At 36.4% G+C, this 26708-nt stretch overlaps 2 protein-coding genes across 3 annotated transcripts; one reads left to right on the plus strand and one right to left on the minus strand.

Annotated features, from left to right (window-relative positions):
• Positions 1–5862: 5862 nt before the first annotated feature.
• LOC113751600 lies at positions 5863–7402 on the minus strand. Its single transcript, XM_027295657.1, has 2 exons — positions 6851–7402; positions 5863–6489 (listed from the first exon to the last, which is right to left on the minus strand). Exons 1-2 carry the CDS (start codon positions 7296–7298, stop codon positions 6407–6409), a joined length of 531 nt encoding a protein of 176 aa, XP_027151458.1. The 5' UTR covers positions 7299–7402; the 3' UTR covers positions 5863–6406.
• Positions 7403–10648: 3246 nt separating this feature from the next.
• LOC113753877 (CLK4-associating serine/arginine rich protein) lies at positions 10649–14786 on the plus strand. Of its 2 annotated transcripts, XM_027298142.1 has the most exons (11): positions 10653–11092; positions 11749–11787; positions 11892–12040; positions 12254–12326; positions 12897–13188; positions 13277–13386; positions 13492–13539; positions 13623–13829; positions 14093–14194; positions 14311–14441; positions 14644–14786. In XM_027298142.1, the coding sequence occupies exons 1-11, from the start codon at positions 10896–10898 to the stop codon at positions 14784–14786; spliced, it is 1491 nt and encodes a 496-aa protein (XP_027153943.1). In that variant the 5' UTR covers positions 10653–10895. The 2 variants fall into 2 exon arrangements, with proteins under 2 accessions (XP_027153944.1, XP_027153943.1); XM_027298143.1 differs by lacking the exon at positions 14644–14786 and having other exon boundaries at positions 10649–11092; positions 14292–14435.
• Positions 14787–26708: the final 11922 nt, after the last annotated feature.

A 26708-nucleotide genomic window follows, 5' to 3' on the forward strand; every position in this document is an offset into this window, starting at 1 on the left:
AATCTTTAAAGTTATTTTCTATTTCTTATTTATCTATTTTTATTGCAATTTCTTCTTTTTTATGTTTGGAGGAAAAAAATAATAGGGAGTAAATCTGTCAATTTATTAGTTTGATTTTGAATTTTTACTATTGAGTGTTAGTTTTAATGAAAAAACTAACGGTGACATATTAATTCAAATTATTAGGAGGTTATGTATAGGTTTTTAAATCATAGAAGGGTTATGTGATAAAACACTAAATTATAGGGGAATAAAAGGTAATTTACTCATATTAATACCATAGTAATAATGGGTATAACTGTTTAAGTACGCAGCAACAGCTATTAACCGCTTATGCTACTAAGATTCGAAGAGATCAAGGGCTCCCAAGTTGCAGTTTAGACAAGTTTGTTATTGAGGTATAAATAGACAGAGGTATGGCCTAAATAAATCTAGACGGAGTATAAATATGTCAAATTGTGCTGTAAAAAAGTATGGAAAAAATTAATTTATTCTTAACTGGATTGAAACAGAACTTGTGAGACCCGTGGTCCCGTGAAGAAATCTAGCAATTTCAAATTGTCAAGATATGCCGCGCAATGATGATCACTAACGTCCAAAGCCCTTAAAATCACTCGAAACATTCCTAAAATGATATTTCTGCAACGCCTTCTTGAAAAAAGATCAAAATCCTCTCGATGATGCTTACGACTTCATAGAAGAAAGTTGACATCAAATTTTCCCTTCATATCTAATGGCACCCACGACCGTCAAAACAAAAATTTTTATTCGGTTGAATGGTTCTCTAGTACTCCAAAACACTTTAAAAAAGTTTTCGTACTGATCCAGCGATACATCTCCATATATTCAATTTTGACGAATGAATTTTACTCAAACATATGAAAGATGGCCTCTTCAAACAATTGCAAAGATGGTTTGATCTCAAACGCAAAAAATCTACCGCAGTATTCTGACACAGTGTCCAATTACATTTTTCACTATTAACGTTTTCAGCTTAGTTTATATATTGGATACAAAGAAAGACACTTCGAATAATCCAGTACAAACTTGACCAAAAAAAAAAACAAGAAGAAGCTAGAACAAGTGTTGGACTTTCAATAAAATTTTTAGAAAATTTCCAAGGTTGATTGAGGATTTGAGCTGCCATCTAAGGCTTCTAGAAAGTAAATTGCACATGCATGTGGACCTCGTCGATGAGTCAAATACCCTTCACCATCCAAATTCAAGATGGAATTATATAGGACAACGGACTTCTGCATAAATTTAATAATGTGACTTATCTTTCAAGAGGAAGAGGGTGTATACATACATACATATAGAGAGAGAGAGAGAGAAATTGGGGGGGGGGGGGGGGGGACTTACATGTTAATTACTAGGATGATTCAGAAGCTAAAGAGTGTGTTTGGATTGCAAGACTTTCAAATAAAAATCTCAATTTTTGTTTTGCTTGAGTCATACATATAATTTTCAATCACTTTTTTATCTCTGATACATCACATCACAAAAAGTACTACGGTAATTATTATTTCAAAAAACTTCCTATCCAAACAAATTGTTTTTTCCTTTTTTAAATCTCTTTTTAGAACCCTAATGGATCGAGGCATGCAACATTATCTAGTAGGTATTTCATAATCTTTATTCAAGGCAAGAGGAGAGACTAGTGAAGCCTCGGCCTGTGTATGTGTATAGTAGTAATACTACTGCTAGGTAATTTTGCCAACTCTTGCCTCGAGCTGAATGCACTCAAAAAAAAAAAAAAATCAAGGAAAATGGATTATATGTCTTCCTTGTAGGAAGATGGTTCTAATATAGAGCAGCTCAGCAGCATATATAAAGAACGGGTTGTAAACTCTTTCATTTTAAAGTGGAGTTGTAGAACTCGTATGGTGTGGGTGTGTTTTCCTTGACCCCTTTCCGGGTCAGTGATATGAAGAGATATAAGTATGATGGGCGGAAGGCCTGGCGTTAGGTTTAAGTTGCAGTCATTACTTGATTGTCGAGGCATAGGGCTAGACAACTACATCCGATTTCCGTCTACCCTAAACCATCTAATTCTCACCACCATTTAATGCAATAATTTAAACCCCATTAGATTGAAATGAAATGCAATCGCCCTAAAGGAAGTAGTATTATTCTTTAGATCCTAATATTTTCTGGTAGTAACTTTTCCATCATGTAGAATTTACGGGAATTACCCAAGTATGCCATACTGATTTCTGCTATTCATGCAAAAGAATCCTACGTCCACTGTGCTTTCAAAAGCTTCCAATGACACCAGCCTAATGGACGCAGTGATGTATCAAAGCATGGAGGAAACTACTACCCTTTCTCTCATTAGATGGAGTAATCTGCACATTTTTCGCTATAAGGGATTTTAATTAATTGGTACATTTCTCTTAGTTACAGAGGAATCAATCTGCTTATTCAGAAGTTAGGGCTCCCAGAATTCATGTTCGAAAAGCAAGAGCCCGTGCCTATTCGGACCACCAGCCTTTGTTCCTGCAAAAGTAAAAGACAAAAACAGACTACTATTTTCTTCCTTCTTTTTTTTTTTTTTAGCATATAGATCTCTAGAAGTTCTTGGCTTCCTACAGCAGACTTTATAAATAAGTGTCCAGCCAAGGCGTTATTTATATATGCTTTTGCATCAATGTAATCTCTAAACCTTTTGAAGAGTTAGTCAATAATTAGTAGTGATAATAAGCATCCAGATGTGGACATGAAAAGAATGAAACTTCCAGGGAATGCAAATGGAGTCTCAATCACTCCATTAACACATGATAGTGGAACATTAGCAGATTCCGAAATGGACGTCAATTTCATCACCTATACATGCATAAGCAGCTGCTCCCTTACAACAACCTCGCACTCGTACAATTCGCGAGCATGACCTACGTAATAATCCCGTGTAACCATATTAATTGTACTACAGTGAAAAGAGCTAAGCCTGAAATGTTACCGACTTTAGTTCGAGTTTTACCATTGTTATGGTTCATGCTTTGAGACTGGGTTAAAAGATTCGGCTTATAGGATATTATTTGATCGGAGATTATAAAAAGAATTAATTTTTCTTACACTGACAGTGTATACAATGTCAGCGTCGAATGAATGACAAATATGCAAATTGTTAATTTTTTTTTTTTTTTTTTTTTTTGTACAGAGTAATTACCTCAATTATCGGTGTAAAGGTTAAGGAAAATAGTCACCAGGTACAAGTTGCGCAATTGTGGCTTTCACTTCCATCGTGACCGTGTCAAACACTTGCAGCTGAGTGCCCATTCAACCTAGTTTGTTCCTCAGAGCATCAAAGTCCAAAAATGTTGCTTTCTTCATTTTCTTTTTCATCTTTTTTGGGTAAACTATGTGACATCTTTTTCTTCTTCTTCTTCTTCTTTCCGCTGCAGTACTACTTAGCTCGAGGAAACGTGTTCAACAGCAGCTCCATACGTATTCGGGTCAATTAGAAAATATAACTTCAATTGAGTGCGTCATTAACCATAACTAATATTAGTCTACTTATTAATCATTTAGTGCACTCACAAATTTTTGTTGAAGTGGACATTGTTGAAATTATACTTTTGTATCAGAATATGTTTTTTTTGCTCTTCTCTTACTCGTTACACAAGCATTTTTTTTCCCCTTCCATTTTCCTCGTCATGATTATGGAAATGCAGGCAAATCTTTTGGTCCCTCCCATTTCTTTCTTTCTTTCTTTCTTAAATCTTTTGGGTTGTTTTGATCCTCATATTATTTTAGAATTCACTGCGCCTGAATTATTTACCACTGCTTCGTCAAAGTGATTTCATATCACTTAGTTGTTATGCAATGTACAGCATTATTTTTAAGTTTCTATTTTGACTTGACTTCGATACTTTCTTTTCTTTTTTTTTTTGGTCAAATTTGACTTTGATGTTAATAAATTAATATTAACATTTATTCGAAGCATTGGGTGGCCAGATGTAATAATGGAACTCGAATTTTGGGTTCAAATTGGAGAAGTAACAGTAAATTAATTGCGATGCTTTCAAAGGTCAAAGTCGAACTTAAGAAATATGTCTGCAGGAATGTTTCCATGTAGTGGTCTTGTAACTTCACATAATAGCTTTGAATTAGAAATCGACTGTGCTTATGGAATCAACATTCTTGATTCTTCAATTTACCAAAAAAATAAATTTTTTTTTAAAACTATTTGCACATTACCCTGTGTACAAAAGATTTGCATCCAACCCAGTGGAACCCTAATGTATTTTTTAACAGTGGACAGGAAAACACCTCAATTCTTCGGGTCTTCCCTCCCTATTCGTTCGCATCCAAAGCAATGGAAACACCTCAAAGATGATGCAAGCATTTTTTTCCTTAGTCTGAATATTACGGCATCAGAATATCCGGTCAAAAAAAAAGAAGCACATTTGTTAATCTTCTTCCGCAACCTGCCGTATTGTTGAATATTCGAGAATCAAATCTATACGCACCCAAACTCTCAGTTCCTTTACTAAGCGAAACGACTGCAAAATCCTGGCTTTGTTCATTGCCAATTTCTGCAGTTTCCCATGTCCCGTCTTCTTCTCTTTTGGTCAGAATAGACCTCCAATCTTCTATTACTCTTCAAGTGTGCCTATTGTCTTCAGCAGCCCCCAAAAAAACAAAAAAACACAAAAAAAGTCAAAAGAACTTCTTACTATCTTTGCCCAAAAAAGTTATCGTGACTCAATCAGTTGGGAGAGCACATCAAGTTGAAGCTCTCATCTTGACCGTGCAATCATAAATATCAGCCAAGTTTGGCGCCTGCAGAAATATTCAATTCTCAAGTTTCTCAGCCTTAGCGGTCAAGCCAAACTGCAGCGACGTAAAATTTATCATCACATTCTTCCCGGGCCGGTCTTGAATTGAACGTGCTATCGGTGTTCTAGAATTCTTTTTGGGCACCTTAGTAAGTAGCCTGCATCAGCAATCTTCGTAATTGGGCCTCTACCATACAAATTAAAAATTTGTCCATTAGGTCGCTATTGCTTTTTTTTTTATTATTCTTCGACGGGCCGTGGCCCATTTTTTTTTTTTAACCAAATTGTTATCGAGAATCATATAGTTTAGAAGAATCCAGAAATCTACAAACATTTGATTTAAGTGGCGTAGATGGGTATATGTGCGTGCGCGGATTTATAAATTTCTCTGATAAGTAAAGAAGCTAAAAGTAAAGGTTTGATTAAACAAGTTTTCGTGATACGTAAAGCAATTGGAAACAGCCCTTACCTGTTCTGGTCATAGAATGGCTCACTACAACATGCTGTTCAAGTAAAAATCACGGCTATTTAAATGTTATTTTATGCGAAATACTAGACGTCAGCTTCCCACATTCAAAGGATCCGAGACGGGCAAGTTTCTTTCCCTTCATTTTTTTTTTTCATTTTTAAACGAAGCATGAACAAGTTTCTTTCCTTTCATTTTTTTTTTCATTTTTAAATGAAGACTAGTCGTCTTTTTTTTTTTTTTATCAATTGTCACCTTCTATTCTTACTCTTACTTCTACTCTAATCTATTCCAAGGAGTGACACAACTGGGTCAAAAAGAACCAACATTCCTGTGGACCCAGGTCATTTAGTATTTCAACCATCAAGGTAATTTTGTGCAATTTTACAAAAATGGGAATTTCAGTAGAAAACTAGAAATTATTAAATTTTCGTCCTGTGAACTAAATCATCGTACACTTCACTGGGTTACAAAGAAATAAGCAGATGCTTGAAGCATATTAAGGAATTAAGTCGCTTAATTGAGCCAGAATGTAGAGAAGATTATTCAAAAGACAGGAGATACGCTGATCCAATCTTAATACAAGAAGCTAGCAGGTACGTTTTACCCAAAAAAAAAAAAAAGGGGCGGCAAACTTCAACAAAACAAAGAATGAGTATGTTCAATCAAACAAAGGAACGGGCATCATCTTTTCCCACATCATTCATCATGGGCCAGACATCAATGAAATCTAGTACCTCAACCCAAGTGGGAAAAGGTAAAAGCAGATGCAAAAAAGCCGAGGCAAAGCATTAATGTAATACAGATTCAACAACACCAATCATGAAAGCAAGCACCCAAATAGTAGCTAAAGTCAACACCTCAAGAAATTCCAAGATCCTTTTCCCATTAGGTGAGGCACTACCGGTATATTAGTACTCCTACACATAACCAAATTACCAAGCAAGCATGCGAGCAATTAATCCAGTCGGTGGACGTGTTGGATAATTTATGTCAATCAATGTGAAACATGAATAGGAGAACTATCATGACTTCACCAAATTTGTTGGAATTTGGTTACTTTTTCAAACTATCATGAATCCCTTTGGTTGAACAACAACAAGACTTCATCTACTAAGCTGTTCATCTTCATCACCTGTATCCAATTCATCGTCATCATTCACCTTGAAGATTGACGAACGGCACAAGCAACCACTTGTGCCCACTGTCTCAATCTTGTCTTCACCGTTTGTGGATTTTCACCTGTTTCACATACATCCCAATCAAGATCTGATTTCTATCCAAAATCCCATGCCCAAAAAATAAACATCTGTATCAAACTTAAATATCAAAACAGCTCCAAAAACAAATCAACTGAATTTCGAATTAAGGGTGCTTTCTGTTCCCTATAACGAGAAATGGAGTTTGGATATGTACTGTCCACGAAAGTTGCTCAGTCTTGGGGAAACCGAATAAAGAAATCCAATCCTTAATCAATAATAGTGACAACAATCCACACTAAGATTCACATCCAAAAACTAAAACCAGTAACTGAATTAAGAGACCAAAAAAACATTGAAAGAGATGATCCGAAATGAAAAAAAGAGGGTTTTGCAATATATACCTGGACCAAAGATGTTATGAGGGCTGTCAAGAGGGGAAGGCGTGTCGCAGTCCGAGACAGTGGAAGAGAAAGGCGATGCCAAAGTGATATGCTTAGAAACTGTGTCGTTGTAATTCTTGTTTACAGCATAAAATAGTCCATAGGCCGGAAAAGTATCAGACAAACGTTGGTCGATTTTTGGGGAGTCAAAACTGAAACCCAATTCAATACAAGCCTTAAGTTCCTCAAGGTCTTCCTCGGTCACACTCTTACTCCGACGGTTGCAGCGAATGTCGTGATTTCCCTTCCGCCGCTGCCAAGCCTCATCACGATAAGTGTCCGGAGACCAGGATTTTTGTTTGTACAGAGATGGAGTAGGTGTGAGCACTGGCTGAACCTGCCGGGGCTCCGGTATGAACTCCGTTGGGGGAGGTGTGGGTGATGGAGGAATGGTGGGGTTGTGGGACATGATGGAGAAATAATACGTCTCGCCTCTCACCCAGCCCCAAAGGCGGGGAGACGGGGAGGAGGGGCTTTGGCGAAGAGGTCGATGGCTACCTGGTTATTGTCAATTAAAAAGAAGGGTTGATTTGGGTTGAGGGTTTAGTTTATACTGGTCCTTGGAGTCTTTTGTGTGGGGTCTGCACGCTAGGTTTTGGTTGGTCCGGCTCATGATGACCTGTTCCTTCATACATATTTTCTTCATTTAGAAAACACTAAAATAAAAGTGAATTGGATTTGTTTGCTAAAAAATGAAAAATAAATGAGGGAAAAAAAAAAAAACACACACACACACACACACACGTTATTTTGATATTCAAAGGTGGATTCTCCAACTTGAAGCTGAATAGCTCATCATATGTTATGGCTGCGCATTGAGATTTAAAAGGAAAAATGGTAGGTCCAAATTTAGGTCCCATCTTTTTCTTGAATTTTTAAAAATATTCTCTTGACAATTTTTCTAATATCATGTATACTATATCTCACACGAAATGTATTACTTTTTTTTCTTTACAAAAACTCTAAAAAAAAATAGGACTTGAACAAAAATTACTGTGCAAAAAACAAACAAGTATTTGTACCCTAAAAAGTTGTAATTTTGGTAAAGTAAATTACATTCTTATTTTGGATATTCTGGTTAAGACATGTTGGATGAGTTGACGAAGAAGGTGCAGGGTAGATGAAGATTGTAAATTTGCCAACAATTTTTTCCACGTCCAAAATAACACAATAGTGAGGAATATAAATACATCGACACTAGGAATATTCGGAGTCCCAATTCCAGGGCCAATTATTATAATCAGTGGTAGAACAGCGCAAGTACAGGACGCAAAAGACTAGCGTATGGTTCGGCGGAAGATTATCTTCTTGGGCCGCAAACATGTTGTTTATACGTAATCAGGAAGTATGTATAAGAATGATTGCAATCAGACATTACTGGAAATATGTATAATAAGTCGTCTGATTGCCGGCGCAAAGTATTTGTTTTCTATGCATACGCAAGGATACAAAATAATATGTAACTTTCAGCACAAAATTTAATCGAAGTCGTAAGGCATCCACCTCGACCAAAGCCTAATCTCCTTGAGACAATAGCTCTGTGGTCTTTAATATTTGCGTTGCAACATTACCTGTTGGCTTATTGAAGCTATGATTTTGAGAGGACAGATGATATTGTCACAGCCTAAATTTTATTTACCCGGTGATTTGTGCTAAAAAATTAGATTGCCCTTTGCATTTGGGCTTGAACTTGAGAAGGGCAAATTGAAATTTTCATTTAAAATTTTTTGTGGAAATAAAATATAGGTTGTGGCTTTAACACCAATAAAAATTTAAATTGGCACGCTCTACATTTGAGATCTTAGCAAACTGCTAAAAAGTTAAAACATATAGGTAATAAAAAGATGATAAAGGGAGAATCTTAGTATAAACTTTTTTTTCGTTGCTTCTTAAATTTTCAACTTTATCCTCACAAATCACTAAATTATAACTCTACCGTCTGATTGCATGTTGCCCATATAACAAACGGATGTAACAACAACTAATTTTCACCCCCATAACCACCCACAAATATTGTAACCATCAAATTAATTAAAATTCTATTAAAAAAATTTTAAACCATCAAAGTTTATTTTTTTCATTTATGAAAATTTTTATATAAATTCTTCCATATAAAAAGTGATTGTTTCTAAATTGCACACACATTGGATGTGCCTTATCACTAGTTTGTATAGTTGTTTTTTATTTAATTTGACCTGAAATATGAGAAGACAAGGATCTTAAACTTCATTGGGTCTGGTCATAGACTTTCGAAGAGCCAACATTAAGGGTGAGCAAAAACACCCGAAACCTGTCATATTTGATCCAATCCGACCTAAAAAATAAAGTATCCAATCAGCATTATTTGATTGGGTTGAAAGAGAATCCGACACCAGCTCATATGCAGTCAGGTTAGGGTTACATGATTAAGAACTCACAGGCACTTGATCCCCCCGCATATATATATATATATATAATTTATTTTTATACATATACCACAAATAATGGCCCTGTTTGGCAAATGAGTTTTTGGCCAAATTTATTTCATACTAGTTTTTTAATAATTTTAACTACAATAATCTCAAAAAATTTCTCGAAATTTTTAAACTACATGTTTTAAAATACCCAAAACACACAAAAAAAAATTCCCTTCCTCCATTTCTCTTTTTCCTCCCCCACATCAACCCCACCATCACCTTCAGCGCTGATTACTTCATCTGATGCCGGCAGAGATAAGTATTTTTTTTTCTCTTCTCCCTTCTCTCCTTCCCTCCCCTCTTTCCTTCTTCTCTTCTCTTCCCTGCCACCTCTTTCCCTCTCATTTTCTTCCCTCGCCACCCTATCCCTCCCCCCTATGCAATTTGGCCGCACGGCCAGATTAGGTCGCCCGATCTGCGCAAGAGGGAGGGGGAGGGTGGCGGGAAAGAAGGGAGAAAAGGGAAAGAGGGAAGGGAAGGAGAAAATGAAGGGAGGGGAAGAGAGAGAGAAGGGAATAGAGGGGGAAGAGGGAGAGAGAGCAAAATGCAAGAAAAAAATTGTTGTTGTTGTTGCTACAGCTTCCAATGGGGGGAGGGAGAGGGAGAGGGAGACGAAGAAGAGAGGGAAGAAAAGAAAAGAAAGAAAAATAAAGAAAGAGAGAGAGAAAGGGAAAAGGGAAAAAAAGTTTTCCATCTTAAAAATTTTTCCTACAACTTCTACAATAAATTATAGTAAAATTTTAGGCAGTGACAAAAAAAAATCATTTGCCAAACGGGGCCAATATTTTTGGAGCTAAAAAAGTAATTTAATTGAACAAATTATATTAAAAATATGAAAAACTATAGTTTGTTGACAAGATCCATTTCTAGAGGTCATGATCTTATTTTTTGGGAAAAAGTTTAATTAATGTAGAATATATATTTTAAAAAGGTACTACTTATTTTAAATTTTCATTAAATTTGAATTATTTTAAATTTTTTCATTTTTCTTGTATTCTATTCACACATTTGTTTCTTGGGAAGAGACTTTTTTTGAAATTTTTTTTTATTAAGTTTTAAATGAATATGAAAGATATAAAATTAAATTAGTATAAATTAATTAAAAAATTAAATGATAAGCTAGACGGGACGAGTGTCCGTTGACTCGATCCTATCTTAATCGAGTACCGGCTCATTTCTGGGACGGGTAAGAAACAGAACATGTTTGGTTGGGCCTGTGAGCTATACGAACACACAATTAGAACCCAATCCAATAAAATTATACTACGCTTTCGCAGGTATACACGGGCCTGCAGCTTATCTAAATCCGGGTCTCGTCCTCAGCTTCCGCTAGCTTATTGTACACACATACTGACAATTGTTCGCAGATTTTCTCATTGTTCTTCACTTCTTCCTACTCCCATGTATGACTGCTTAAAATGACTCCCGGGGATTAGGGTTTCTGATTCCCAATTGAAATTCCAAATTTCAATTGAAAGAACAAAAAAGTTACCATCAAACCGGGAACTTGGGGCCGGACGGTGACTGTGATAACCGATTTGATCGGAATTATGTGGCACGAAGCGAGGCGGTCGGAGAAAAAGGTACATGACATGATGGACGCGGCTCGGAAGCGGGCTCAGAGACGCGCTGTCTACCTGGCTAAGAGGCGCGGCGACCCGCAGCAGTCTATCCAAGCCGTCGGATCTCGCTGCCGTATCTATCGTGACGATGCTCTCTACCATGCCACCCAGGATCAGCAGGGCCTGTATGAATCATTTACTCTTATTATATTCTCATTTCTCCTAGGACTACAATTTCCCCTTATTGAATTCCTGCATATAGCGAGCAGTTTTATGTTTTCTTTTACGTTTCTAAGGATTTGGTAACTGGAAAGTGAAATATACTTTTTCTAAATTTGTATTAGATTAGCGTTATATTTTGTGTGTGGCTGTGGATGTCATTTGTTGAATGTGAAAGTTGGCAGATTCGAGTAATGCCCTGGGGCGCGTGGCGGTTTATGTGAGTTGGTGACTGGTGAAACTATGAGAGTTGGGAACTGCATGTAGTGATGTGTTAAGAAATTGAAAAGGGATAGTATATTAGTATGTATTGTTGGACCTTTGTACCTATTTTGCGTTTGCTTTGTAAATTAGGTGGCCTTGACCTATCTTGGAAAGAAGTTCTACCATAGCTTCTGTTTTCGACTAAAGGATACTGCTTTAGTAAATAAATTATCTAGGTGTGTTTCTCGAAGCTTGATTTATATCAAAATATGCATATCAATGCGGGAGGGAGTTTATTTTTTGAAGCTTCTTTTCTGTGGTTCTTTACTTTGTGTATGCAAAGTACTTCAGGTTGTTTCTGACTTGATCATTTTGACTTATGACATAAATCTAACCTTTACGCTGTCCTTTTGACCAGGATTCCATGGAACGGAAAGCAGGATATTTTGATTGACAGGTACTTAAACCTTTGTGATCCGACTATTTTTGCTAAGTAGGAATGGGGTTGACAAGCTGGACTGCATATTTACTGGTCTAACTGATCTAATTCCTTGTTAACAGATTTGATGGTCGTGCTTTGCTTGATTTTATTAGAGATTCTAGTTCGAGACATATTCGGGTTCCTGAGAAGTCTGAAGAAGAGGAAGAATTAGAAGAGTTTGTTAATTTTGAGCGTTATCGGGATTTAATTAAGCATCGGCGTAGAGGATGTCGGTACTTTTTGGAATTTTTGATGATCTATTAAATATATGGCATTATAAATAGCATATGTCAACCATCAAATTTTTCTGTCCTTTGGGATTCAATTATGCAAAGTAGTGAATTCATGCTATGCTCTCCATTGTTCTTAGTGTTGGATACCACATCCAGTCAAAAGATGACAGCTTACTACACTTCTTTGAGCTAACACTTCCTACTGACAGTTGCCGATGATGAAGCTTTGCAACATGTTGATCAAGAGATTGAGGCTAAGATCAACCCTTTTGGATCAGACAGGTTCAAGTTTATTTGTCTACTGTATTTGCCTGCAACATCATCGTGACTTACAATTATGCGCTTAGTTAGTTCCTTTGAGGATATAGACCTTTCTTTTGCTGTACCATTGTGAGAAATTCAAAGTTGCTACTGGTACCAATTATCTTTGACTACGGGATAAGAAAGGAAAACAAGAAGGGATGAAGGGGCATGCTGAAAAAGAATTTGGCTATACTGGTTTGTATGACCGGTTATGTGTTCAGTAATATTGTGAAATGTTGAGTTATTGTAGTGACCTTGGGTTTTGAGTTCTGGTGTTGGACAAGATTGAAAATAGTGAAACTTTTGATTTTTGTATTTATTCTGTAATTAATGTTGGTTGGCACGTTTCTTAGTGGATCTTTTGATAGAACTTTATTACAACAATCAACTTTTTTCAAACGTGGGCAGGAGTTCTTTATGGTAACTCTGTAAGCAGGTGTATATATCTCGAATTGTGAAGCTGCAATGTCATGATTCTAGTTATTTATGTACACGTTTACTTTGTATTTAAGTATTTTTGACGTGTGTATTGTTTTCCAAATGATATAGATCTCATCCTCCCCAGCCAGTGGCAAACAAGGGGTCATATTCACAAGTTGGTTTCTCTTATGATGGAGATGGGAAAGAGGAAACCCACGACTCAGATGGTGAGGAAGAGGATGAAGATGAAGACGATGAAGATGATGATGAGTTTAACAGTGATGACAGCAATGATGTGGGAATGGAGTCAATTGCAAAGGAATTTGGTGTTAAGCGCTATGGATGGCTTGTATACATGGATAAGAAGGCTAAAGAAGAAGAAAGGAGGCAGAAAGAAGTTATCAAGGGAGATCCTGCAATTGTAAGTTTTCCAAAAGCTTGGTTATGATAGAAGGATGCAATATATGGATATATCTTTCAGTATCTCCTGATAACATTGGATTTTGCAGAGGAAGCTGAGTCGGAAGGAAAGAAGAAAGGCTTCTCAGATGGAAAGAGAAAGGGAAAGAGAAGCATCTCGCATTACTGGTACTAGAGTACTTCACCGTGATCCTTACCGGTGAGCACCCTGAATTTCTTTTTGTGTAGTTATTGGAATAAGGATCAAAGGGAGAAGTTTTTATATTGGATTGTGTTTGTTATATCCTTTGCTTGCAATTTACAGTGAGCCCAGAAGAAGCCCTACTTATGAAGCTTATTCACGTTCTAGACGGTGAGTTTATGCTTATGGTGATGTCGTACTTTTGAATGAAGTGGTACTTATGCAATACTAGTAAACCTGTATTATTTTGTCAGGTCAAGGTCAAGGTCTAGATCTTACTCACCTTCCCACTCAAGGCGCAATGCTCGTGGAATGCATTCTGATGATGTTCATCGAAGCAAAGATAGAGCTCCTAAGATAGAGTATATAACAGAGTTTGGAGGGTCTGATGGAAATGAACCAAAATTTGAAGGATATTCTCCACCACCATCTCCTCCAACCCAAGCTGATGCACTGAACCGGTCGGAGCACTCGACCTTTAATTCTTGCAAAGATATTGGACAGTTTTTCTCTGCTGCAGCTTATCGTCCATTTTGTTACCTCAGACAAACTTATGTGGTTTAGAATAGATCACTTCTTAGGGTTATCAGCATAACTGCCAAGAGGGAGAGGGAAGGAAGCTTCCTTTCTGAAGCACATTTTCCCCTGAATTAACATAATATGACTGTATCCCAGTTACCAGGATGTTACAAAGGAATTCTCTAATGTTTCTGATTTCATGCAGGCCATCATCTGGTCGCATACTTGAGGCTCTCCATGTAGATCCTGCATCTGGTGTATCTCTTGACAAGGAAAAAAATGCCAAATTGTTGAAACCACCAGCAAGGTACTAAAAGCTATTGTTGGAATTCTTAATTATACTTTTATGTTGGCATGTGTAATCAATGGACATGCATGTTCATGGTAAAACTGTGAATGTTCAGCGTTTCATTTGCTTGGCAGCACATCCTCAGCGTTAGCCAAATTAAGCAAGGCAACTAGCAGTGGCAGCCTCACTAAGCAACAGGTGGAGAAGAAGGAAACGCCACAAGAGCGGCTAAAACGGATTATGAGCAAGCAACTAAACAAACAAAGTATTCATCCTCCCTTGTTATATAGCATATGGACAAAAAGTTCATGTGCAATTGTGTGGAAAGTATATATTGAACTTTAATTTGAGTTCACAGCCTGCATTATCTTTTCTCGAAAGAACACAAAAATTTTACCTTTGATCAATGGTGTGGACTTTTTCTTTTCTTTTTTTTTTCCTGGTGGCATAACTGGTTCTTGTTGCAGTTAAAAAAGATACAGCCGTTGAAATGGCTAAGAAAAGAGAACAGGAACGACAGAGGCTTGAAAAACTTGCAGAAACAAGTCGTGTTAGTCGATATCGTCATCGCAGTCGAAGTAGAAGCTACAGCCGATCTCCTTCCAGGTAGTGTGTACTGCTATTTGTGTTTAATATCAAGCTATGCAGCTTTTAAGCCACATGGCAACATGTGCGACATGCAGTACTTTGGAAAAGTGTTAATTTGTCAGGAAGGTGTAGCTCCACAGAATATGTAGTCATGCTTAAATCTTTATTGCATTTCTGTTGCCTTCTGTCCTTTGTCTCTTGGTTTAGCTACTTTTGTCATCCAATGGTGGTATCGTAGCTTTTATTGAATCTTTACTAGTTTTCTAGATGTCTTTGAATCCAATGGTGGCATATTGGTTTAGCTTTTTGTCATCCATGTTAATTTGAATCTTTACTAGTTTTCTAGATGTCTTTGTACGGTCCTTGCTATGATCAACATAGATGCAGCAGTCTCCCTTCACAAGCTAAGTATTGAACTAGCTAAAATAGCAAGACATTGGACTAGAAAAATAATCAAGGCATGGGGATGGCGACAGAATAGAAGGAGTGATACTGAAGCCATCTAAAGAGTGCTAATTATGGACAAGGAGTCAAATTAGAAAAGAATTAAGATACAATATGACCATAAAACTGCTATTGCAAAGATTCAAACTAGAAAGATGGAGGGCTCTTCAATTGCAACTGTCCTTGAGGATATCCAAGCTCTAAAAGAGATGTTTGATCATTGTTCTTTCTCTTTTATGTATAGATCAGGGAACAAGTGTGCACATGATATGGCATAATTAGCTATTAAACTAGTTAGAAATATAGTATGGGAATAGTTTTTCCCCATATGGCTCAAAATGAGGGCACGTGATGATGTTGAGATAGTTGCCTCTACTTTGTAAAGATGATCTTGTGTATCAACTGCTAATACAATGACTGCTTTTTTTATCAAAAAAACCTAAAGAGGAAAGCAAAATGAGAGGTATTGCTCCACTTACAAATCATAAAAAAATATACTAAGCATAGATAAGAAAAATTCATGATATCCAATCCTACTGTTAGGGTCTTTTACTCATTATAAATTTAAAATCTTATTACCCTATGTCCTAGAAGTTCACGGTTCATTTATTGAGTATAGGGGCAATAAGTATCGATCCCACAGGGACTTAGATGTGGCAATCACTTTAGTTTAGTCACTTACTTTATTACCTAGACAATAAAAGTTTAAGGAAGGAAAGACAAAAAAGTAAAATAGGTGCTACAACTATCCATAAAAGTTAGAAATTAGCTTGGCAATACAATTGGCCATATAGCATAAGCAATAAATATAAAATCGGTCATTCAGTGATAGAACCAACCATATATGCGGTAGGGCACAAGAAAAGAAATAAAAGTAAAGAATAAATTAGATCAGAATTGCTTAAATATTAAGTGAGAGAGTCCTGGGGATTATAATCCCTTATTGTGTCAAAATTAGAAATTAGTTAAGGTGATTATGCTTTTGCTTCCATGACTTGTCAAGAAATAATTTCCAAATGTATGTCATCGCTTTCACCAATGATCATTTTTAAGAGAAACCTTCTTGAATCATCCTTCACCTATTTTCATAGAGAAAAGGCAAGAAACAAATTAAATAAGTTCAATGAAGTTATTACATGAATCCAACCAACCATTATTCACTATTTTCATAAGAATAAGGTTAGTGTTTAAGAACTTAGATCTATTAAAAAGCAACTTTCATTGCTCAATAACTATCAAATCATTCATAGTTGATGGCCAAACAACTATAAAACATAAGCACAAAGTTCTCAAACTAATAAATCATGAAAAAAGTATAATCATTCCCTAATTACTTCATATCAAAACTACAACAAATTCATATTCTCCCTAGGAGGTGAAAAAAACTTAGCTGAACATCATATTAATAACATTGATAAGATTTTATTATATGTGTTTCTAAGAACCATTTTACGTTTATTTTTTTGTTTAATTTAGAGTTTTTACGACGTAACTTGCTCTCTAAACTTCTAAATTTTGCCAGTTTCATTTGAACAATTTAATGTGCAATATTGGTTATATTTGTAGGATTTTGAGGAGCATTATCAACATTTGATTGAAACGGATTCATTTGAACTCATTAGTGCTTGATTCAACAAAGATTTGGAAAGTAGAAGAGCATCAAATGCAAGTATTATTGGTGCAATGCATGAACAAACTCTTGGACATCTTATTTATGATTTTAGAATTGAATTGGAGCAGAAAAACACAAGAAAATATTACAAAAGAGAAAACGCAGGCTTTGAATAGGTGAGCTGAGGTCGCATATTCCAAGTCTGTGCATTCTTCCTTGTTTTTAGCAATTTGTTCTATAATTTGCCTTGCTTTCACACAGATTTCTAGTTCAATTTCCAGTAAATAATTTCAGCTATACCTACTCAAGAGACTCTAGAAAAAGTGCAAAGAAAACTTTATGTCATATCATTAAGCACTTTTTGACTCTCTTAATAATATATATGTAATAATCATTGACAAAGAGAGAATCTTTTAGTCATTAGTTAGAGTTCTTATTTTTTTTCTAGTAAATAGTTTAGTTATAACATTTTCTTATTCTCTCTAGTTAGGAACTTGTAAGAAACTGTTGGAGACTTTATTGTACAACTCATTTGTTGAACAAATAAAAGATTTTGAGAGCTTGTTCATCACCATTGGCTAAGCTTTCTTTATCTATCTCTTTACTTGTAATTCAATATGTGTTTATGCAATGAAACTATATTCTTTCTTGCTTTATATTACATGAATAACTAAATTTCTAAATCTAGGGAGTAGATGAGCTTGTGGCTACTTGATATAAGTTGAACATGATTTACACTCGCTACCTCTTGTATTAACGTGTCCATTTATTTATGCTTATCACTTATTGTTGCTTGATCACCAATAGCAAGTTATTAGTTGTTATTACTCAACGAAAGTTGATAATAATGATGGAACAACATAAATGGAACTTAAGAAGTGGACTCATGAGAATAGATGTGCTCTTAAGTGGATTACCTTTGCATTTCATGAAGGAAAACAAAAGTAGATTTAGTTATTTGCCATAAGAATTGGGAAAACTAGTCTAGTCTAAACCATTACATCATGAGAGTGAGTTTTGGTGATATTGGAAATGAATCTCAAGTTAAACAAGAGTAGTAACAAGAGGTAATCCATTCACTTGTGTCTATTGCACCATAAGTGGACTCTACATCCCTAAACTCAAGTATTTAGTGACATTTCTCCATTGTTATCTTGCAAGTTATATAGTTAAAATTGTTAGTTAGTAAGTATTGTGATTGCTATTGCTTTTATTGATAGAGAGTCTAAATAATACAGTAAGTGAGGTCTTAGTACTTGCATTAGTTGCTTCTTGTGGGATCGACCCGATATATGCCTTAAACTATTATTTGACCTGTATACTTATAGTTAAATGGGTGTATTTTAGATTTAAACTTACACTTACATCAAAATTCTGTCAAGTCTTTGGTGCTGTTGTCAGGGAGTGGCAATATTAGGACCAAACGAGCACCATTAATTTAGACATTTTCTTTAAATTTTAGTTAAAAATTTTGGGCGCTATTTGTGTAAATTTTCAGTTGTTTTTTTTAGTGTAAAAGAACTAATTTTGTTATTTCATTATTGTTTGTAGTGTATGCACCGGATTTTATGAGTAGTTGCATCCTTTGATTTGAAGATTGAAAGGACACTACAAAAACAAAGAAAACGTACACCACAAGAGGTAGAGGTTCAACAACATATAGATGGAATATCTATAGAGTTGCCTTTTGAAGAAGAAATGTCAAAAAACAAAGCAAATGTGTGCCCCCACTTCTCCCAAGGGCAAACCCAAGGGCATCGACGGAACGCCTGCCCAACTCTCGCCAGGACTCGATACCATTCCAAGCCAAACTTAAGGTAAATAACCAAATAATAAAAAAAAATCGAACTAAAAAACAAAGTCGCTTCCATACACAAGTGTTCAATCTTACATCACAAGTTTTCAAAATATATCGATTTTCCCAAATGTACAACTTCCAAAAGTCATCTAATCAGTACAACCAAAATTCTAACCAAAAGAGCCATCAAGTAGGCTTTCCCATAATTCCTTTCATCTCAGCTTTTGTTAAGGAAAACAAGTCTAATGGGGTGAGCGAATGCTCGTGAGGCCAAGAAAACATGCAAAACACGTAGTTCAAATAACAATATCATTTAAGCGAGAAAGAAAGCTGTAACATTCAAGCAATTAACAATTTTCAATTCAACACATTCAATGAGGATACAGGAGCTCTCAAGAGCTAATTTTCACTTGCTTTGCCAAAGTTCAATCTAATACCTCCTCGTGATGACCCTCCGTCACCCGGGCAGGTAATTAAATCCGTAGAATTTCACTTACTCTATTTATGGTTCTGAGTCGACATGAGAGGTACCTCCCACCCGAATCGGTGTGGTACATGCTATCGCTCAGGGAATCGATTATACGTTTATGGTTCTGAGTCGACATGAGAGGTACCTCCCACCCGAATCGGTGTGGTACATACTATCGCGCAATGGTTGATGAGACATCGCTCCAATCGACTTATACTTTGTTTATGATCCTGAGTCGACATGAGAGGTACCTCCCACCTGAATCGGTGTGGTACATGCTATCGCTCAGGGAATCGATTATATGTTTATGGTTCTGAGTCGACATGAGAGATACCTCCCACCCGAATCGGTGTAGTACATACTATCGCGCAATGGTTGATGAGACATCGCTCCAATCGACTTATACTTTGTTTATGATCCTGAGTCGACATGAGAGGTACCTCCCACCCGAATCGGTGTGGTACATACTATTGCTCAGTGAACCAATTACAATTGTTTAGGGTTTTGAGTTGACATGAGAGGTACCTCCCACCTAAATCGGTGTAGTACATGTTATCGCTCCGAGAACCAATTATAGCACTGAGACGGTATGAGAGGTACCTCCCACCCAAATTGGTGTGGTACATGCTATCCGCTCAGAGCTCACGAGTTAAACATATTCATGTACAATTACCAATCATTATTTATAGTTCTGAGTCGATATAAGAGGTACCTCCCACCCGAATCGGTGTGGTATATACTATCGCTCAAGGAACCGATTTTAGCACTTCGACGGTATGAGAGGCACCTCCCACCCGAATCGGTGTGGTACATGCTTCCGCTCAGAGCTCACGAGTTAAACGTGTTCATGTACAATTACCAATCATATGTATTCAGCTCTTAAGTACCACGTAATTCAAAGAGAGAGAGGATAAGGGCGTCCCCACGAGTAAAATATGATTTGTCGATAAGATTTACTTCGATCGACATAGAGTCAACACAAATGTAATTTGCAATGGCAACACTTCACTTAATTCACATAGCAATTCACTTCACACAATTCGAATATCAATTCGCATAGCACAATTCAATTGTAGCATCACTTAAGGGAGAACAAGGGCGATAAAGTACACACTCGTCTCAACAATTCCATAATATTCAATTAACCATTTAAAGAATTTATCAATAATTCATGCACTTAACACTCACGAAATTACAATAAGGGAGTAAGTGCAAAAGATCTTTAATGATCCACTTCGGAATTCTCTTCGAGACCTTCTTGATCGCCTGAAGAAAACGACCAACAATCACCCTCACACATTTTCACAAATTCCTTGTTAAATAAAGAAGAATTCACACAATCTTTAAAATTCAAGTCAATGTCCTTATAAGAGCTTCACTTTATCGAAAATCAAGATTCAAATGTGAGAATTTTAAAGTTACTAAAGAAACTCGTATTCCCCACAAAATCGGGTTCAAAACAATATACCAATACCAAGATAAGAAGTCAAGTTCCCAAAATTTCATTTTCTAAGAAATCGGCAAATTTCAGCTTTGCGCGTCAAACTTAGAAAAATCAGATCTTGCACTCAGTAGGTCCAAAATTAGAAAACTTAGAACCGTTGAAAACTTGGTTCAAATTACTAAAAGTTCCTAGAAGACACTTTTCCAAGATTCTAAACAGAAGACATTAAAATTTCAGCTCAAAGTGGCTGATATAAGCATACAAGACAGTTTCGATCATGTTTTTCGGCAAACTTTGGAAATTCGGTAAAATTCACAAAAAGTGAACTAGCCTCTGAAATTTGTAACAAAATGAGAATTTCAATCAAGGTTTCAAACACAATAAATGGAACTAAATTCGGAGTTTTGAGTGCCAAAATATAGCAGTTCAAAGTTGGCCAAAATTGAAGACAGTTCAGTAAATTTTCCAGATTTAAAAGAACAACTTTGGCACATCCTTTGGGTATCAAAGCGGTCTTAGAATAACACCAAATTTGGCACAATTAAACTCCCATATTAGGGTTATTCCTCTATCAAATTTCATGTAAAAACTCGTACGGGAAGGTAGTTAACAAAACTACCAAAGTTTAAGAAATTCCCAAAACAAATCTGTCTTCTTGTTTTCTTTTCCTTTTCAAACACTTTACACCCTGAAATCAATCCCATTTTGGTTCATTTGTGAAACCAAGGTCCAAGAAATATTTCATAAGTAATTGATAGTTGGTTGACATCAAAATTTCAAAATAAAACCTCTCACAAGCAACCAAACCAGTCAGCCAGTCCAAAAGAAGGGTTTTCCAGTTTTGTCGCAGTTTGGAAATTGAATCATATCTCACTCCATACAAATTGGAATTGAGAATGGTTGGTGGAGTTGGAAAATAGAATCATAATGCTACATTTCATCAGAACAAATCATTTTCAAAATCAATTCCTATGTGAGAGAAAATAGAGCCACCAAATGCAGCTTCTACCTTTCTCTCGGATAGGCCAACAGAACAGGGCAGCAACTTTGCTGACTCACTACGGCTCACTCATTTCGAACCAGAACGTGAATTTTATACCGTTGGAAAGCTACAACTGTCTAGTTTTAAATGCCACAAATGGTACTCGATTTTGACATCTGTATAAAAAGATATGTTCGATCAAAGGGACATAGTTCAAGCTGTCCGAACACATTTTTCAGGTTTCTTCACATTTCGAAATTTCAGATTTTGCTCAATCAATTCAAATGATTTTTGGTAGAAACTTTCTACACATCATATACAACATATATACATCAGTCTCACAGTCATTTGAGCACCAAAAATTTGAAATATAAACAAGGCAAAACAGAACAGATTTCGGCCAGCATTCCCGCGCATTTTCCTTCGATATTTCCTTCGATTCTCTATCCATAATCATCTTAAACAACACTTCAACAACTCAAACCAAGCATTATATCATCATATCAGCCCATACAACCAAGGTGGAAATTCATAGAGCCCACTTTAACCAATCCAATTGATACGAAATATGGGCCGCTTATGGGCCATGTTTTGGGCTGCAAGAGATTGAATCTTTTAGTAATAGTTAGTAGTTTATTTTCCAGATTTCTATTTTATTTGCTAGGAATAAATTTGGTCCAAGACCTCATGTTGAGTTGGATCCAATTTTTAGAGTTTAGGCTCACTATTACTTAAGTTGGTTAATTAGCTTTTATTGGGTTATGTTGGGCTAGTTTAAAGCCTTCATTGGGTCGATTATAAGCTGACCATTAGATAGTGGATTTGAGTAGTAGAATCGGCCCAAAGGCCTAGCCTAGCCGAGTTAGGGTTTTCAAGTCACTTTAGGTTTTCAAATTGTATGGCTATATATAGCCAAGGCAAGAGACCTTCATAATCAATTTTTGCATTAATAAAAACCGTGAGTTTTTCACTTTCTCTTTCCAAGAGAGCTTTTTTGAATATTTGAGAATCTTTCTCAAGTTATTCAAGTGAACTTATCAATCAAGTAACTCCTTGGTTGTGGCGTTCCTCTACCTATAGTTTGGTTCGCTAATTCGTTAAGTAGTGGGTTGAGATAATATCAACATTATTCGCTACTTCGGGGATTAGATTGGGTCAAATTTCCGCTGCTCAAACCGTTGGTGATTGGTTGTCTAGATCGTGTCAATTGTAGATCACATCTGTTGGTAATCAGAACTAGTCGACAACTACCAGGTTATATCCTTCTCTTTTTTTTTGTGTTGAGTCGAATCTTCTTGTCTCCTTCAAATCAGATACTTACATCAAAAAAAAAAAAGTACTGTTCACCGATTACTATTCACCGTCACTGTTCATATTACTGTTCATCCGTGGGGGTACTGTTCATCCGAACACAAAATCTGTTGGTGTGTTATCTCTTTTGTGTTTGTGTCTAGTTTGTTGATAATTATTGTGGTCATTGTGTTGTGTCTAGAAAACAAACGAAAAAGAAAAAAATTTTGCAGCCGCTAGGGCTTTCTTGTTCCTTCTTATCGTGTCTCATGTATTGTGTTGCAATCTGTCCGAAATCTTGGATGCTATTTCCTATTGCCTTTTGTCAAGATTGTAGTGTATTTCTTGTGTTGGTTGTGTCGCTTTGGTTGTGAAAACAACCCAGCAAAGTGTAAAAAAAAAAGGAAAAAAAAAGTGTCGCATACCATTGTTTCTTGAGTCGGGTTTGCTGGAATTTCTTTTCTTGTGCTGCCGAACCTGTCTCACCCTTAAACCTTGAATATTTGTGTTTGTTTCTTGCAAACCTTGAATACCAAAAGCATAGTTGGGAAGTTCTTGAGCTTCTTGATCAGATTTCTTGAAGTTCTTGAAAACAAATTTGGGAGTTCTTGGGAAAAGTCTTGGGTTTCTTGAAAACTTGGGAAGAAAACTTCTATTTTCTTGGCACCTTGAACTTAGATCCGAAAATTCAATTGTTGGGACTGAATCTAAGTTCTTGAATATCAATTAGAGAGCCGCAAAAGAAAAAAAAAAGAGCAAAGAAAGAAACGAAAAAAAAGGGGAAGAAAGTATGCATCGGCTCTAGGTTTCCTACTTGGAAAACAAGTCCCATTCTTGATCTACTTCTAATCCTAAAGCTATTGGGATTGAAGTCAGCCAAGAGAACCAAGAAATCAAATCCAAACCTTTCTAAAACACCACAACCTTCCCACATCAGATCCGAACAGCCTTCCCAAACCCCTTGGCGTCCCAAAACAAACCAACCAGCCTCCTAAAACAGCCAACTAATTGAGCCTTGTTCCCTAATCGGTTGCAACACCATTGTAAGCCGAAGTGAACTGTCCATTCAAGGACTAAAAAGACCTACCCTTGAGCATTCCATACATATCAAAAACTCCATAAAATCTACCCGAACACCCCAAGAAAGCAACGAACCAGAATTCCAGCAATAACAAGAGTCCCTTCAATAGAGTCACTCTAGGATCCAAAAAAAAATCTGCCATCGCATTCTAATTTCTATCGACATTAGCAATCTGTCCAAGTTGATAAATTGTCGTCTTCGAGTCATTTTTTGCAAATTGTTGTTTGTGTTAGGAGTGTCCAAAAGAGTCCAAACAGGTCTAGCCGTTATTTAGCTTGTTAGAGTCCTTGTCGAAGTCAAACTCTCACAACACTTGAGTTACTCTTTTGCGGACTAAATCAGAAAAATTCCAGCAAATTCTTGCTTGTGTAATTGCTGCCTTTTGAGTCTTCATGCAGTCTTAAATTCCAGCTACTCATACGCCACTTTTGGGGAAATTTCTGATTTCTTCAAAGGAAGCAATCAAGAGATTTGAGAAGTGATTAGTGAGAGCATTAGAGTGTTTTAAACACTTGAGTGATACACGAGTGACGAGTGTAAACACGTGAGCTTGTGTGGTGAGGAAAATATCTTTTGTTTCACTAATTTTTTTGCAAGTTTCCTCATACATCATGGCGAATACGAGGCATTTAAAGGCTAGCTTACAATATCTTCTTCCTGATCCTAAGGGAGTCAAAGAAGTGGCATTACGTGGTGTAGATGAGCAGTTGGACATCATCAAATCTCAGTTGCATGATTGGTTTATACTCGTTGTGGTGTCAAAGACAAAACCTGCAGCTTGGCCATTGATAGGGGTTGTGAAGTCAATCTTGCAAGCGCTATCATGGTTAACATTAAATCTTCCAACCATTGATCATCTTCAATCGTATAAGTTGCCAAGTGCTCATGGTGATGTTTGGGTTACTAAACACACACTTGTACCTATTCAAATTGGCAAGTATGTGGATGGGGTGTTGTGTGATGTAGTCCCAATTCAAGTGACACATGTATTGCTGGGTAAAGCATGGATGTTGAGGCGAGAAGTTAAATATGATGGACATACTAATAAGTATTCCTTCTTATTTAATGGTCATCGTTCTGCACTTGTATCACTTATTTATGACCAACTTTGTATTGATCTAGCATATATGAAAAGTGAGCATGAGCGTTATAGTATGAAGAAAGAGCTAGATAAGGGAATTGTGATTGATGAGGTAAAATTCGAGGGAGTTGAAAAGGAGAAAGACGTTGATAATAATGAGAGGAAAAAGTTAGCTATTGAGCATGAGAAAGAGATTAAAAATTCTAAGAGTGAGCTGATTGTGAGAAAGGATGTGAGATCATACGTTTTTTCTAATGATCTTAACTCTACGTTGTTTAGTGTTTCTACTTTTATGCAGGTTAAGCAAGGAAAAATTGAGCTGATCTTGGCATGTTCTATTCCTAAATCCATTGGTGAATATCAAACTTTTCATGGAGTTTGCATCTTGAGTGTTGTATCTCTTTGTCATCCATTGATGTTCAACTTCAACCATGAGCCTGATTTGCTTATTAGGAGGAATAATGAAGTTTCAAAGGGAGTTTCTACACTTGAAACTTGTTATAAACTTCCTTCTTATTTCGTTGGTGATAATTCTTTCCTCATCGTCCCAAATTTTGATTCCTTACAACTTAATTTTATTCTTCAATTTGAAGGTACAAAAGCTGCCTATCTCGATCTTGCTCCATTTGTGCAAGAGAGGCCATACCAACAACAAATTGCAATGAATTATGTAACTTTGCACAATCATATTCGGGACTTTTCTAACTTGATTGAGCATCACTATGAAGATCCTTATCTTGTGAATGTGAATGGTAAGCTGTCAAGTGATTTTATACCTACAAATGCTAATCGTGTGATTTATTGTATAGGTCCAAATTTAACTATTCATGACACAAGGCTGATTAGAGAGCTTTGGAGTGGTTGGAGTAAAGCCTTGAGTTTTCCATGGTGGATTGTGAGCATTTTCAAGCTAACCAAGAGACATGTGCACGAATTACAATAATCATGACGTATGCAAGTATCATTCATTCTAAGAGAGCCAATATGTGGAGATTTGAGGTGTCATACTGCCAACTCTTGTAGTACCATTCATTTCCAAACACGATTTGAGGACAAATCTTTTTCAAGAGGAGGGTAATGATGCGAAATATGGGCTGCTTATGGGCCATGTTTTGGGATACAAGAGATTGAATCTTTTAGTAGTAGTTAGTAGTTTATTTTCCAGATTTCTATTTTATTTGCTAGGAATAAATTCGGTCCAAGACCTCATGTTGAGTTGGATCCGATTTATAGAGTCTAGGCTCACTATTACTTAAGTTGGTTAATTAGCTTTTATTGGGTTATGTTGGGCCAGCTTAAAGCCTTCATTAAGTCGATTATAAGCTGACCATTAGATAGTGGATTTGAGTAGTAGAATCGGCCCAAAGGCCTAGCCTAGCTGAGTTAGGGTTTTCAAGTCACTTTAGGTTTTCAAGTTGTATGGCTATATATAGCCAAGGCAAGAGACCTTCATAATCAGTTTTTGCATTAATAAAAATGGTGAGTTTTTCACTTTCTCTTTCCAAGAGAGCTTCTTTGAATATTTGAGAATCTTTCTCAAGTTATTCAAGTGAACTTATCAATCAAGTAACTCCTTGGTTGTGGCGTTCCTCTACCTATAGTTTGGTTCGCTAATTCGTTAAGTAGTGGGCTGAGATAATATCAACATTGTTCGCAACTTCGAGGATTAGATTAGGTCAAATTTTCGCTGCTCAAACCGTTGGTGATTGGTTGTCTAGATTGTGTCAATTGTAGATCACATCA

Source organism: Coffea eugenioides, chromosome 11, assembly GCF_003713205.1.
Source record: "Coffea eugenioides isolate CCC68of chromosome 11, Ceug_1.0, whole genome shotgun sequence".
NCBI lineage: Eukaryota > Viridiplantae > Streptophyta > Magnoliopsida > Gentianales > Rubiaceae > Coffea > Coffea eugenioides.

Coding starts and splice junctions, on each gene's coding strand:
- LOC113753877 (XM_027298142.1), top strand. CDS start 10,896: ATGTGGCACGAAGCGAGGCGGTCGGAGAAAAAGGTACATGACATGATG. Junction 12,327..12,896: donor AACCCTTTTGGATCAGACAG/GTTCAAGTTTAT, acceptor CAAATGATATAG/ATCTCATCCTCCCCAGCCAG. Junction 13,189..13,276: donor TCAAGGGAGATCCTGCAATT/GTAAGTTTTCCA, acceptor TGGATTTTGCAG/AGGAAGCTGAGTCGGAAGGA.
- LOC113751600 (XM_027295657.1), bottom strand. CDS start 7,298: ATGTCCCACAACCCCACCATTCCTCCATCACCCACACCTCCCCCAACG. Junction 6,490..6,850: donor TCATAACATCTTTGGTCCAG/GTATATATTGCA, acceptor TATGTGAAACAG/GTGAAAATCCACAAACGGTG.